This window comes from Primulina tabacum, unplaced genomic scaffold, assembly GCF_025594145.1.
Source record: "Primulina tabacum isolate GXHZ01 unplaced genomic scaffold, ASM2559414v2 Contig653, whole genome shotgun sequence".
NCBI lineage: Eukaryota > Viridiplantae > Streptophyta > Magnoliopsida > Lamiales > Gesneriaceae > Primulina > Primulina tabacum.
Genome location: NW_027459830.1, coordinates 1 through 13,784, shown reverse-complemented (window position 1 = coordinate 13,784; position 13,784 = coordinate 1). Strand labels below are relative to the sequence as shown.

The 13,784-nt window shown below is 36.6% G+C and overlaps 1 protein-coding gene across 1 annotated transcript; it reads left to right on the top strand.

The window, feature by feature from the left end:
• Positions 1–233: 233 nt before the first annotated feature.
• LOC142534657 (non-specific lipid transfer protein GPI-anchored 10-like) lies at positions 234–1,315 on the top strand. The gene is made up of 3 exons (XM_075641508.1): positions 234–633; positions 1,003–1,071; positions 1,179–1,315. Exons 1-3 carry the CDS (start codon positions 234–236, stop codon positions 1,313–1,315), a joined length of 606 nt encoding a protein of 201 aa, XP_075497623.1.
• The last annotated feature ends 12,469 nt before the right edge of the window (positions 1,316–13,784 follow it).

The window sequence follows — 13,784 nt, the reverse complement described above, 5'->3', positions numbered from 1 at the left end:
GAATATTTCTACCGATACTTAAATGAGCTGTCTGGTTTTGCTAAACTTCATATCCCACACATTTTCTTTACCAGAAAATATGAATGATAGACACAAGAGAAATGAAAAAAAGTAGTGAAACCTAGACAGTAGCTTGAGAGAGGTCATACAAAAGTGTGTCAAGAGATCATGCACCTATTGCATGGCTCTGCAGTTCATGCCCAACTAATGCACTCTTCGTCTATTTAGCTAACATGAAAATCAATGGCGAATTCGCCTCAAAACTCACAAGCAAAACTTGCGTTACCGACCTAACTTGTGCAATGCCTTTTCATCTCCCTCTTCTCCCCATATCGCTCTTTCTTGTGTTTCTCCATTGTGTTTCCCTAAAGACCATTGCCCATAACACAATTGCTGAGCGTGGGCCGAATTTGCTAAGTTTAGCCCCATGTGCGCCGTTCATGCAAGGCGTGGCAGCTTCACCAGTGCAGTCATGTTGTGATAGTCTTAACCAACTCTACGGCCAGAAGCCTACTTGCCTTTGTCCATTCCTCAATGACCCGTCTGCCTTGAGTTCGTTTCCTATCAACACAACGCTTGCTCTAGAGTTGCCTCAGCTGTGCAATCTCCAAATAGACCCTTCTATTTGCGGAGGTATGTATGTTAAACTATTATTTAATTCCTTCCTATAAATGAAGGACCATACAGTCCATTCGCATTTACAGAAAAGAAGATGCAGCACCATCTTGAAATCTAAGATTTTGGATTGCTTTTAATTCAATGCCCAGTTCATAATCAAATTATTTAATTCCATTCTCTTTTTTCTTACATGAATGGAATAAAAAACCAAACGTCTAATGCAACATTTATTTTCCTAAACTTAAGAAAAAAATAGATAATTGATGCTTAAAAAGGTGGCATACAATATTAGAATGAAAATGTAAAGAATGAAGCAAGAAAAACCAGCAAGCGACTTTTATAAGCATTATTTTGATACTCGACTAATTTGGTTTTTGTTTCAAGGAGCTTCCTTGCCATCTACCCCTGGTGCTCAAGTTTCCCTTGGGCCAAGACCAAATTCAACAGTTGCGGGTCTGCAAATTTTCTAACCTTCAAGAAACTCCCCCTCAACTTATTCAGATTTATAAATTTTGCTATCTTATTCTTTGTTCTGCCTTTACCATCTGTGGTTTATCCAGCTTCTCCAGTAGTAACAGTAGCGCCCCGACCGAGCATTATGGGATTTAGAATTCGCAATGTCGAAGTGAGTCTGAAGGTGAAAAGCCAATTGTGGTGTCTTCTGATGGCTACAATTTATTTCAGTGCTGACAAATGAAGCCTACTTAGCTGAACTACATGGCCTCATTTTCAAACTAGCGCTATTTGTTTCTACTATCTATTGAATATATGCTCTAGTTAATGAATTTTTTCTCATTAATTAACTTGCAGATATTTGATTCAATGCCAAAATACTTATGAAAAAATATATGATTATACTTGGCCATATCCAAGATATTATTATCGATTTCTTAATTTACATGATATAATCAATGGTTTTGTCTTAACAATATCCGATTACATAAGAGATACTTTAAATTTTGTGTTCATTGGGTTTTCATGTGTCTTTCATTTTTCGTTCTTGTATTCCCTTGACTGTCGTTTTCTACATTTTCTTTGATTCATCTTTTTCTTCTACTACACCTTTTGTTTTCTGCAGTGCATGTATTATAACTGATTGGTCATCCTTTTGATCTTCACTATATCTGGTTAATCTAAATATAAATTTGTATTTTTGTGTTTGTGTTTCTTCAAGTTGTTCAAGTAGTCATTTTGAATGTTTGGCTCTGATTAAATGCACTTTATTATTTTGTTTAATTATTTTAAATGAATTATCATGATTTATAAAAACAAAATAAATATTTTTAAATTTTAAAAATGGGATAATTTGTTACCTTTTGGATGAAATCCTTGACTGGTATCTAACTAACATTGTAGTAGTATCTTCAAGCAACGTTACTTTTGTAATATGCTCATTTTCTTGGACTGATAATGTCAAATGATATCTACAAAATATATTACTGTTAATATTATTATTGTTTAGGTTTTTTAATTGAACTCTATGTATTATTCATTATGATATCCTTAGAATTATATTGATTTTGATGTCCAAACACTTTGGGCAACTGTCTCCATTAGTTGTTTTGATTAAACTTTCATATAATTGTTGTATGTCTCGTACCACGATTTTGTTTTGTTTTCCACTTTTGATATCTTTTCTTAAAGTAGTAGAGAATATTCTGCAATTTATTAAGATAAGAAATTAAGATTTAATTTTATTTGTAATTTTAAATTTGGAGTCATGATGATTTGTACATAAAATTTTACTAATACTGATATTATTTTTATTTTAGTGTTATTTTGATTATGTTGTTACTTAGTTATTGATATTTGCCTAAATTTTAACGAAACAATTGAATTTTATGAAAAGTGTTTCTTGTGTTTTATTAATTGCTCAACGATGATCTTAGTTGAATTTTCGATTTGCTTGTCTATCTACATATTTATTTTCTCTTTGTTGTTATTTTTTTCGACTTGTTGATGAACATGTTTAATATCATTTTTTGTAATAAATTTAAATTGTTAGTTGCAATCAATTTTTAATAACTTTACTCAATTTCAATTTCGGAATTGAAAAAATTAATTGAAAATTTTTTTCTCTTTTTTTAATCATGTAAATTTATTTATGTATTTTTATGTAATAATGACTTCAATAAACGTTAGTGTCATCTAGTTAGTTGATAAATAAATTAAACAGTTTATGATGCTTTCATCTCTATTGTTTCATTGCGATAAGGATTTAGTAGCATTCTTGTTGTGGCTGATGATCGTAGTTGTGTGACAACTATAATTTTTATTTCATTAACGTATTTATATATTTTTTTGTAAATACGAAGTATGTAAAATATTTCATGGTTTTAATTATCATCTAGATAAAATGTTGATCTCGTGTTGAAAAATGCTATAGTTGCATTATTATTTTCTTTCATTTATAATAAACTTCCCATAAACTTAATGTTATTGTCTAGTCTGCACCATATATTTTATATTGAATTAATTATCAATTTTGAATATTTAATTCTTTTACGAAATTTACTGTATATTGAGGAGCACAATTTCTCTTCTAAAAACTTGTCTTTTTCCTTCACTCGAGAAACTACTTACGTGGTTGACCTTATTCAGAATTCAAATTATATCTGTTTATATAAATTTTAACTTTAGTTCCATATGATGCAAAACATTTAGAAAATGCTTAACAAATCTTTAGTTATTTTTCTCAATACTTAACAATACTTAACCTTGTTTTTCCTTCTGCAAATGATTTGAAATTAAATTTTCATATATATTCGTATGAATGACTAGTTCAACGTCTTCATTGACATTTTGGGTAATTTTTAGTTATTTTTCTCACATTTATTTCAAACATTTGATATCTTCTGAGCAATTGATTTTGGAATTTGTCGATGATGTGTGAAAATAGAAGACAATGTATCATTTGTCCCTACATATATATAAAACGTTCATTTATCATTATAATGTTTTCAATTTATGAATTCAATCGCATTACTTTTTTTTATCTATGTAAAGTTATGATTATTACCTTATCATCAGCTACTATGATTTTCGAATCAATTTTGAATTCTGTTTTGTCCAATATGATTTCTTTGTCAAAGTATTATTACTTGTATCTTTAAATCCTTTTGATTTTCTTTCAACAAACTTATTGATATATAATTGTCTTTTCCATTATTGTACACATTTGATTTTAAAAATAAATATTTAGATGATAATGAATTTGAAGTTGGTCTAAAAATTTTCAAACGGTTGAGATATTTATATAGTATATAGATATCTGATTATGCGGCATTAATGAACATCGATTTCCGTTTAGTTATCTGATTAGATATTGAGATTTTTTCTTCTTAAATGATTAAATTAAATTTAATGATTAATTAATATAAAAGTGTTACGTATTTTGTGTTAGTGAATTTGTATCGTTTGATACTTTTTTTTAAAACAAGATTTTTTACAATTTTTTAGTCAAATTTTATTTTACTATTATTAATGTTATTATTGTATTATCAATTTTGTAATTATTAGTTCATTATCTAATTAATTTAAGTGAGATTTATTGTATTTGTCAAAACATAACACTTTTATAAATAAAACACTATAAAAAGTTGTCAGATAATTGGTGGGTGTAAATTACATACATTATTAAAAACTTTATCAACAATATATATATATATATATATATATATTTAAAGGATACATGTTTTACTTATATTATCTAATCGAATGTTAAATATCAAAATTTATAACTTCCCAATAAAGCAGAACCATACACAAAATTATGAACGAATGATGTTAAATAGCAATATAGTTAGAACTAAATCAGAAATTAATTAATCTATTGGAAAAGAAAAAAAACATGTTTGTCCAAACACAGTCTAATTTCATTGCATCAAAGTTAAATTTAATAATTAATTAATGTAAAAGTGTTATGTATTTTGTTTAGTGAATTTGTATCGTTTGATACATTGTTTTTTTTTTTTACAAGATTTTATACATTTTTTTACTCAAATTTTATTTTTTATTATATTATTATTTTTTTATAAATTTTGTAATTATTGGTTCATTATCGAATTAATTTCAGTGACATTTATTTAATATAAAAGTGTTATGTATTTTGTTTAGTGAATTTGTATCGTTTAATAATTTTTTTTACAAGATTTTATACATATTTTTTACTCAAATTTTATTTTTATTTAAATTATTATTGTTATTATTGTTATTATCAATTTTGTAATTATTAATTCATTATCGAATTAATTTCAGTGACATTTATTTAATATAAAAGTGTTATGTTTTTGTTTAGTGAATTTGTATCGTTTGATACATTGTTTTTTTTACAAGATTTTATACATTTTTTTACTCAAATTTTATTTTTATTTAAATTATTTTTATTATTATTGTTATTATTTTTATTATCAATTTTTTAATTATTGGTTCATTATCGAATTAATTTCAGTGACATTTATTGTATTTGTCAAAACGTAACACTTATATAAATAAAATATTATAAAAAATTGTCAAACAATTAGTGGGTGTAAATTACATACAATATTAAAAACTTTATCAACGATTATATATATATATATATATATATATATTTAAGGGATACTTGTTTTACTTATATTATCTAATGGAATGTTAAATATCAATATTTATAACTTCCCAATAAAGCAGAACCATACAAAATTATGAACGAATGGTGTTAAAGAGCAATATAATTAGAACTAAATCAGAAATTAATTAATCTAACGGAAAAGAAAAAAACATGTTTGTCCAAACACAGTCTAATTTCATTGCATCTAAGTTAACATTGATATTTATATTGGATTTGACCGCTACAGTTTATTAACATTCAATGTATTTTCGTTATCATATACAAACTACAACTTTGCTCAATAGCCATTATAAACATGATCATGATGAATCTGACCAGGGTCATCTTTTTCGATCAAGGTTCATGTCCCGACCAAGGTTCATCTAGCTCGACCAGGGTTCGGGTCACCTGACCAGGGTCATCTCGCCTCGATCGACCTAGGTTTAGTTCACCTGACCAGGGGCCATATCGCTCGATCAAGATTCATCTTCCCCAACAATGGTTCAGGTCACCCGACCAGAGTTCATCTCCTCGACCAGGGTTCATCTCACCTATTCAAAAGGAAAGATTTCTAGATTGGGTTCTTTCCCACTTGGGCCGATCGCAAGGAGACGGGCCTGTCAGTATTGGTCACCATTCCTCGAAATCATTAGCTTGACAATCAATACCCTTGACAAGATCAGAATAGTATGGGTCGCCATGCCTACTGACAAAGGACAGGGTGTGGGCAGATGTCTAATAAAAAACAGTGTCCAGACACCATAATCGAGGTCATATTCTTTCCTATAATTACCCAGGTTTTCTCATTACTTTGTTACAGGAGATATTGCATTATATTGTATTTAATAAATTCTCTCTCTACCTAGTGAACCCAGTACTGACTTGAGCGCGGAGTGAACACATTGAAAACCCTTCCGACGCCCTACTGACATTTTATTGTTGAGTGTGTACAGATTTTCTGACCCGAGCTCACCCCATCAGGCCAAGCAAGACCCATCCCACCAGCCACCTGGGCTCATCTCATCAAGCCTGGTCATCCAGTCTCATCTCACCTTGCATGGCCAGGTCACCTCGGCTCATCCCATCAGATCAGACCAAGCCTATCCCACCAAGCCAGGTCAGTCCATCATGGCACATCTCACCAGGCCAGGTCAGGCCACCCAAGCTCATCCCATCAGGCCAAGCCAGACCCATCCTACAGGAAACTCGGGCTCATCTCACCATTCCAAACACCCAAGCTCATCTCATCATGCCAGGTCAGGCCCATCTTACAAAGCCAGACCACCCGAGCTCGTCCCATCAGGCTAGGCCAGACTCATCTCATCAAGTCAAAAATCTTCATATACAAAGTACACTTCTTTGCTCACTAGATTGTCGCTCAACTCACCTAATCTATCCGGACATCATCTTTAGCATCGTATAAGGAAAATCGATCTATAGACGTAGATACGATTTTCATTCAAATATAAGCCCAAAGAGATGAGGCCCGAACACCTTATTCTAAGCCTGAGACATGAGGCCCCGACACCTTATCTAAGCCTAGGAGAAATGAGGCTCCATCACCTTATTCTAAACCCAAGAGACATGAGCTCTGACACCTTATCTAAGCTCGGGAGGAATGAGCTCCCTACACCTTAGTGTAAGCCCGGGAGGCATGAGGCCCCAACATTTTATCTAAGCTCGGGAGACATTTGGCCCCAGAATCCTTCTAAGTTCGGGAGGCATGAGGTCCGGACACTTTATTAAACCTACGAGATATGAGGCCCCGACACGTTATCTAAGCCCGGGAGACATGAGACTCCGACATTTTTTTCAAAGCTCGGGATAAATGAGTAACTGACACCTTATCTAAGCCTGGGAGACATGAGGCTCTTGCTCCATATTCTAAGTCCGGGAGCCAGAGGCCCAAGTACAATATTAAAAACTTTATCAACAAATATATATTTTTAAGGGATACATGTTTTACTTATATTATCTAATCGAATATTAAATATCAAATTTTAAAACTTCCTAGTAAAGCATATCCGAACACAAAATTATAAACAAATGGTGTTAAAGAGCAATATAATTAGAACTAAATAAGAAATTAATTAATGTAATGGAAAAGAAAAGAAAATAAAATACATGTTTGTCCAAACAATGCCTAATTTCATTGCACCTAAGTTAACATTGATTTTTATATCGGATTTGATAGCTACAGTTTATTATCATTCAATGTATTTTCGTTAAATTTAATCGTATACAAACTACAACTTTGCTCAATAGCCATAATAAACATCATGATGATAATGATGAACCCGACCAGGTCTTCTCGCCTTACCAGGGTCGTCTTCTTTGACTAGGTTTAGGTCACCCGGTCAGGGTTCGTCTAGCCCGACCAGGGTTCAGGTCACCCGACTAGGGTCATCTCGTCCGCCAAAATTCATCTTTCATGGTTCATGTCACCCGACCAAAGTTCATCTCCCTCGACCAGGGTTCATCTCGTCCAACCAGGGTTCATCTCACTTAATCACAGGGAAAGATCTTTCGAGATCGGTTTCCTTCCCACTTGGGCTGATCGCAAGGAGACGTGCCCGCCAATATGGGTCACCATGCCTCGAAATCATTAGCTTGACAATTAATACCCTTGACAAGACCAGAACAGTATGGGCCGCAAAGCTTGCTGACAAAGGACAAGGTATGGGTATAGTCTAATAAGAAACAGTATTCAGACACCATAATCGATATATTCTCCCCTATAAATACCCAGATTTGCTCATTCATTTGTTTCATGAGTATTTCATTCAATAAATTCTCTCTACCTAGTGAACAATGTACTGACTTGAGTGTCGGGGTGACCACATTGGAAACCTTTCTGACGCCCTATGGACATTTTATTATTGTGTGTGTACATATCGTCTGACCCAAGCTCACCACATCAGGCCAAGCCAGACTCATCCCACCAGGCCACCCGAGCTCGTCTATCAGGCCGGTTATCCATGCTCATCTCACCTTGTCAGGCTAGGTCACCTCGGCTCATCCCATCAGATTAGACCAAGCCTATCCCACCAGGTCTGGTCAGGCCAACAAGGCTCATCATCACCAGTCCAAGCCAGGAAAGGTCACCCAAGCTCATCCAATCAGGCTAAGCAAGACCCATTGTGAGGCCCGGGCCGAAGAGGGCGGGGGGTGATCGCCGGTGCCATCAGTTGCACGGACAATGAGCGGCTCCTGGCAGGCTTCTAGGTGGAGGGAACATGAATGAACCGACCCACAGGGAATGAGAGGATTCCGAGACTGTTCAATGTAATGGACTGTACAGTTGAAGAGGGCTTAAAGATTTGATTTGTACTACTCATATCACGAAGGTGCATCTTCTTTTCGGTAGCTCATCACATAAGAACTCCAAAGTTAAGCGTGCTTGACTTGGGGCAATTTTGAGATGGGTGACCTCCTGGGAAGTTTCCCAGGATGCGTGTGAGTGAGGATATAAGCACGCTGAAAAGACTCGTTTTGATACAGTGAGGACAGTCGTCGAATCCGGGACGTTACAAGTTGGTATCAGAGCCGACCTCTCTTAGTACGGTGTGGTTCGGGGACGAACCAAGCGGAAGCTGGTGGGCATGTGAGGCCCGGGGCCGAAGAGGGCGGGGGGTGATCGCCGGTGCCATCAGTTGCACGGACAATGAGCGGCTCCTGGCAGGCTTCTAGGTGGAGGGAACATGATGAACCGACCCACACGGGAATGAGAGGGATTCCGAGACTGTTCAATGTAATGGACTTGGACTGTACAGTTGAAGAGGGCTTAAAAGATTTGATTTGTACTACTCATATCACGAAGGTGCATCTTCTTTTCGTAGCTCATCACATAAGAACTCCAAAGTTAAGCGTGCTTGACTTGGGGCAATTTTGAGATGGGTGACCTCCTGGGAAGTTTCCCAGGATGCGTGTGAGTGAGGACATAAGCACGCTGAAAAGACTCGTCTTGATACAGTGAGGACAGTCGTCGAATCCGGGACGTTACACCCATCCTACAGGACACTAGGGCTCATCTCACCACGAAAGACACCCGTGCATCACCCATCAGGCCAGGTCAATCTCATTCCACAAAGCCAGTCCACTCGGACTCGTCCTATCAAGCTAGGCCAGACTCATCTCACCAAGTCAAAAATCTTCACATGGAAAGTACACTTCTCTGCTCATTAGATTGCTTACCTAGCTTACCCAATCTACCCGGAAATCATCATCATCATCTTATGTGGGAAATCCGATCTATAGACATAGATACGATTTCATTGAAATATAAGCCCGGAGACATGAGGTCCCGACACCTTATTCTAAGCCTGGGAAAGATGAGGCCTGGACACTTTATCTAAACCCCGGAGAAATGAGGCCCCATTACCTTCTAATCCCAAGAGACACGAGTCCCCGACACCTTATCTAAGCCCGAGATCAATGAGGTCCTGACACCTTAGTCTAAGTCCGGGAGGCATGACCCTGACTTTTTATCTAAGCTCTGGAGACATGAGGGCCCAGAATATTTCTAAGTTTGAGAGGCATGAGATCCCGACACTTTATCTAAGCCTGAGATATATGATGCCCTGGCACGTTATCTAAGCCGAATGACATGAGGCTCCGACACTTTATTCTCAGCGCGAGAGACATGAGTCACAGCACCTTATCTAAGCCCGGGAGACATGAGGCTCCGGCACCATATTCTAAGCGCGGGAGCCATGAGGCCCGAGTACCTTACCGAAATCCGAGAGTAAAGAGGCTTCGACACCTTATTTTAAGCCCATGAGGCATGATGTTCCAACACTTTATCTAAGACCGAGATACATGAGGCCCCAACACTTTATCTCAGCTCGGGTGACATGAGACCCTAGGACCTTATTCTACGCCTTGGAGGCATGAGACCCGACATTTTATCTAAGCCCGGGGGACATGAAGCCCCGACACCTTAGCTTAAGCTCCGGAGGCATGAGGCTCCGACATTTTATCTAAGCCTGGGAGACATGAGGCCCCAACACATTATCTAAGCTTAGAAGAAGTAATGCCACGACACTTTATTTTAAGCCCGCGAGACATAAGGGCCCGACACTTTGTCTAAGCCCAGGAGACATGAGGCATCGTCACCTTATTAATAAAGCCCGAAAGGCATCAGGGCCATGTTACTTTTCAACTCTTAGAAAATTTTACAAAGTGTTGGGGCTAACTAGTCTTCGATCAGTGATCAAGATCGCCCTGCTAGACCGATTAACTAGCGAAAATTCAAGAAAGAGTCAATGGTCTTGTCTATATTGGAGAAGTCTTCCATGTCTACAGAGAGAAATTATTGAGCCATAAAATGAATATTTTCATAACTAACTGAACAAGTACAGTGGAGGGGCTAAGACCTAGAGTCGATCATCATCAAAGAAAGATCAATGGTCTTGTCTAGATTGGATAAGTCTTCCATGTCTGCAGAGAGAACATCATCCTCTTCAAATTGCTCTTTTTTATTTGTAAGAGTCGATCGTAAAACAAGAATTAACTATCTTCTCGACGGAGTCCAAGCATGACTAATCGGACAGTGAGTAACCCCAGTATTTAAAAAGATAGTAGTGATGCCATGAAAATGTCCGGGTCATCCTTGGACTCGAGTAAGAAGAAAGGAGCAAAGCATGATCAGATTCCAAGTTTCTCCCTAAAAACTGAGTAGATCACATCTAGAAGTTAGCCAGGATTCATGTCACTTGACCGGTCATCTTGCCTCACTAGGGTTCATCTTCTTCAACCAAGATTCAGATCACCCGATCAAGGTTCATATCGTCCGACCAGGGTTCATCTCGTCCGACCAAGGTTCATCTACCTCAGTCAGGGTTCAGGTCACCCGATCAGGGTTCATCTCATCTAAACAGGGTCCAGATCACCCGACTAGGGTCATCTCACCTGACTAGGGTTCATTTTGGCCAACCAAGGTTCAGGTCACCCGATCAGGGTCATCTCGCCCGAGCAGAGTTCATCTTCCTCGACCAAAGTTCATGTCACCCGATTAGGGTTCAGTCACCAGACCAGAGTCATCTCGCCTGACCAGGGTTCACCTCGCCCGACCAAGGTCATCACGCTCGACCAAGGTTCATCTTCCTCGACCAGGGTTTAGGTCACCCGACCAGAGCCTTGGTAGGTGGATTCGACAAGGGCTCTTCTCCACTTCTTACTTCCAATTCAAACTCATAAGCTTTCAAATCCGCAAACAAGTCATGTAGCTCCAATTTGTCCAGATCTTTTGAGACTCTCATAGCCATTGTTTTAACATCTCATTCCCTGGGTAAAGCTCTCATCACTTTGAGTGTCACTTCTCTATTGCCAAGTTCCTTTCCCAAAGCTGCTAGTTCATTTTCTAAGCTGCTGAATCAATCATCAATTCTTAGAGTTTCTCCAGCTTTCATCTTAAGATTTTCAAACTTTTACATTGCCACGGACAGCTTGTTTTCCTTTGTCTGTTCATTTCCTTCACAAATTTGGATGAGTTTCTCCCAGATCTCTTTTGCTGTAGGACATATTTTGATTTTGCTGAATGTATTCTTGTCAAGTGTTTTGTAAAGAATATCCTTAGCAACATTGTCTAGATTTTCTTTGTTCTTGTCCTCGCTTGTCCATTCATTTCTTTGCTTTTCAACCATTTGTGGTGCAACTTCAGTATCAGCAATAGCTATATTAGGCTTTAGATTTTTCAAGGGACCATCTGTGATGACAAACCACATATCATGTCTTGGGCTGCAAGATGGGCTTGCATCTTAATCTTCCAATCATCAAAATCCTCCTTTGATAACATAGGGACTTTGCTGAAATGTGTCATTTGTTGTAGATTTTCAGAACAAGAATAACCTGCTCTGATACCACTTGTTGGGGATCGATTTAGAGTTTAGAGGGGGATGAATAAACTCGTTCCTTTCTTTGACGTATTTGCAAAGGTGCTAGAATCTTGTTAGAGATTATAGCTTACTTTGTTCGAATATATTTCCAGCAGATCAAATAACTTGTGCGGAAACGATCTGATGGTTTGAAGTGAAAAAATAAAACAGTAGGCAGTAGACAATAGTTGTTTCTGGAAGTTCGAAGACAAAATCTTCTACGTCTCTCCTTCTTCTGTTTCCAGAAGGTATTACTAAAAGACTTTGTTTTTTACAATACAACTCTTGTACACACCCACTTCAATAGGACTTACCCTTCGCCTACTGAAATTCTTAGTTTCCAACACGATATAATGAATACAACAATGTCTGGAAAAGACTTTTCCATATTACAAACTCTTCTTTGTAAGAAGTAATAAGGTGAATATCTTGTGAAAGATAAAGAAACAGCAGCACAAGACGATCTCCGAGGATCAGATATCTGCTATAAAGGTGTGCTGCTTTTCTGTATATTGAGCTTGAAGATAAAGAGTAGTTCTTGATTCCTCAAAACAACGCTGGAATGATAGACAGAGAATGTGTTCCTTTTAATAATAATCGTTGTCGTCTATATTAGATTGATCCTTTAATATATCGAAACCTTGAATCCAACCTTATAAAAACGGCTTCTTTGACTCTGAGTGAATCAGCTTTATCACCGCAAAAGGGACATGCAGAAAGCTTAAGATAATCAGTTTTTGTTTTATACCAAAACTAGTAAGGCGTGTTAAATGTCTTCGTATAGCATTAAATGGTGCAATTAATACTCGTACTATCAGAGGTAACGGTAACATGAAGACTTGTAACGATCAAAGGAAAGACGTTTGTTCTGCTTTGATTTAGCTACGTTCTGCTTTTGCTACGTTAAGTTTAGCTAAGAAAAACTCGATAAATACTGCTTCTGTTTTAGCGATACGAGTGCTTCTGCTATTATATTTTTCTCTATTTTTACTATCAACACCTACTGGTTTTGACTCTTATCACCACAATTAAAGTAAGTCTAACAAACTGAAATCTTGTCCACAGAACAATTTAGTTGTTCTGCTGTCAGTTGAATTCAAAACCCTGCAAGCTGCTTAAAACAACAAAGTTAATGAGTCGAAAGAAGTGGCTACAATGTTAATTGCAGAGCCAAGAACCTTTTCTCTTCTCATGGCAAACGCATAAAATATTTAAGAGGATTTTTAAATCCATTTTAAATAACATTTTGAAACATATTTTAAAATATCATTTTTCAAATATCCTTCATAGAACAGCTAGCTCTGATACCAATTAAAGGATCGCTTGTTGGACACCGTGAGGTGCTTCAAAAAATATTCTCCAAGAGCTGCAATAGCTCGTGTTCTAAGAATGTGTACACCGATTAATTAAATCGAGTTTGGTTTTTTCAAACCAAGCGGAAGACACTCGAAATAATCATTCGTTAAGGAACACCGATATGTTTTGTATCCTGTGCATCTGAGTAACTGAAAACTACATGGGATCAGTTCTGGCTTATATCAGTTCAGTCTATGTAGAACTGAACTGATATCAGCTGAACTGATCAAATCAGTTAAGAGCAAAAACAAGCATTTAACAAAATAACACAAGATATGTTTATGGATGTTCGGATACATCAAGACTTTGATTAATTACAACAAGTGTAATAACCCACCCACTTAAGA

Bases quoted from the DNA above. Each gene is read 5' to 3' on its own strand.
- LOC142534657 (XM_075641508.1), top strand. From the start codon at position 234: ATGAAAATCAATGGCGAATTCGCCTCAAAACTCACAAGCAAAACTTGC. The intron at 634-1,002 runs GTATGTATGTTA...TTTTGTTTCAAG, and splicing joins AGACCCTTCTATTTGCGGAG to GAGCTTCCTTGCCATCTACC. The intron at 1,072-1,178 runs GTCTGCAAATTT...TGGTTTATCCAG, and splicing joins ACCAAATTCAACAGTTGCGG to CTTCTCCAGTAGTAACAGTA.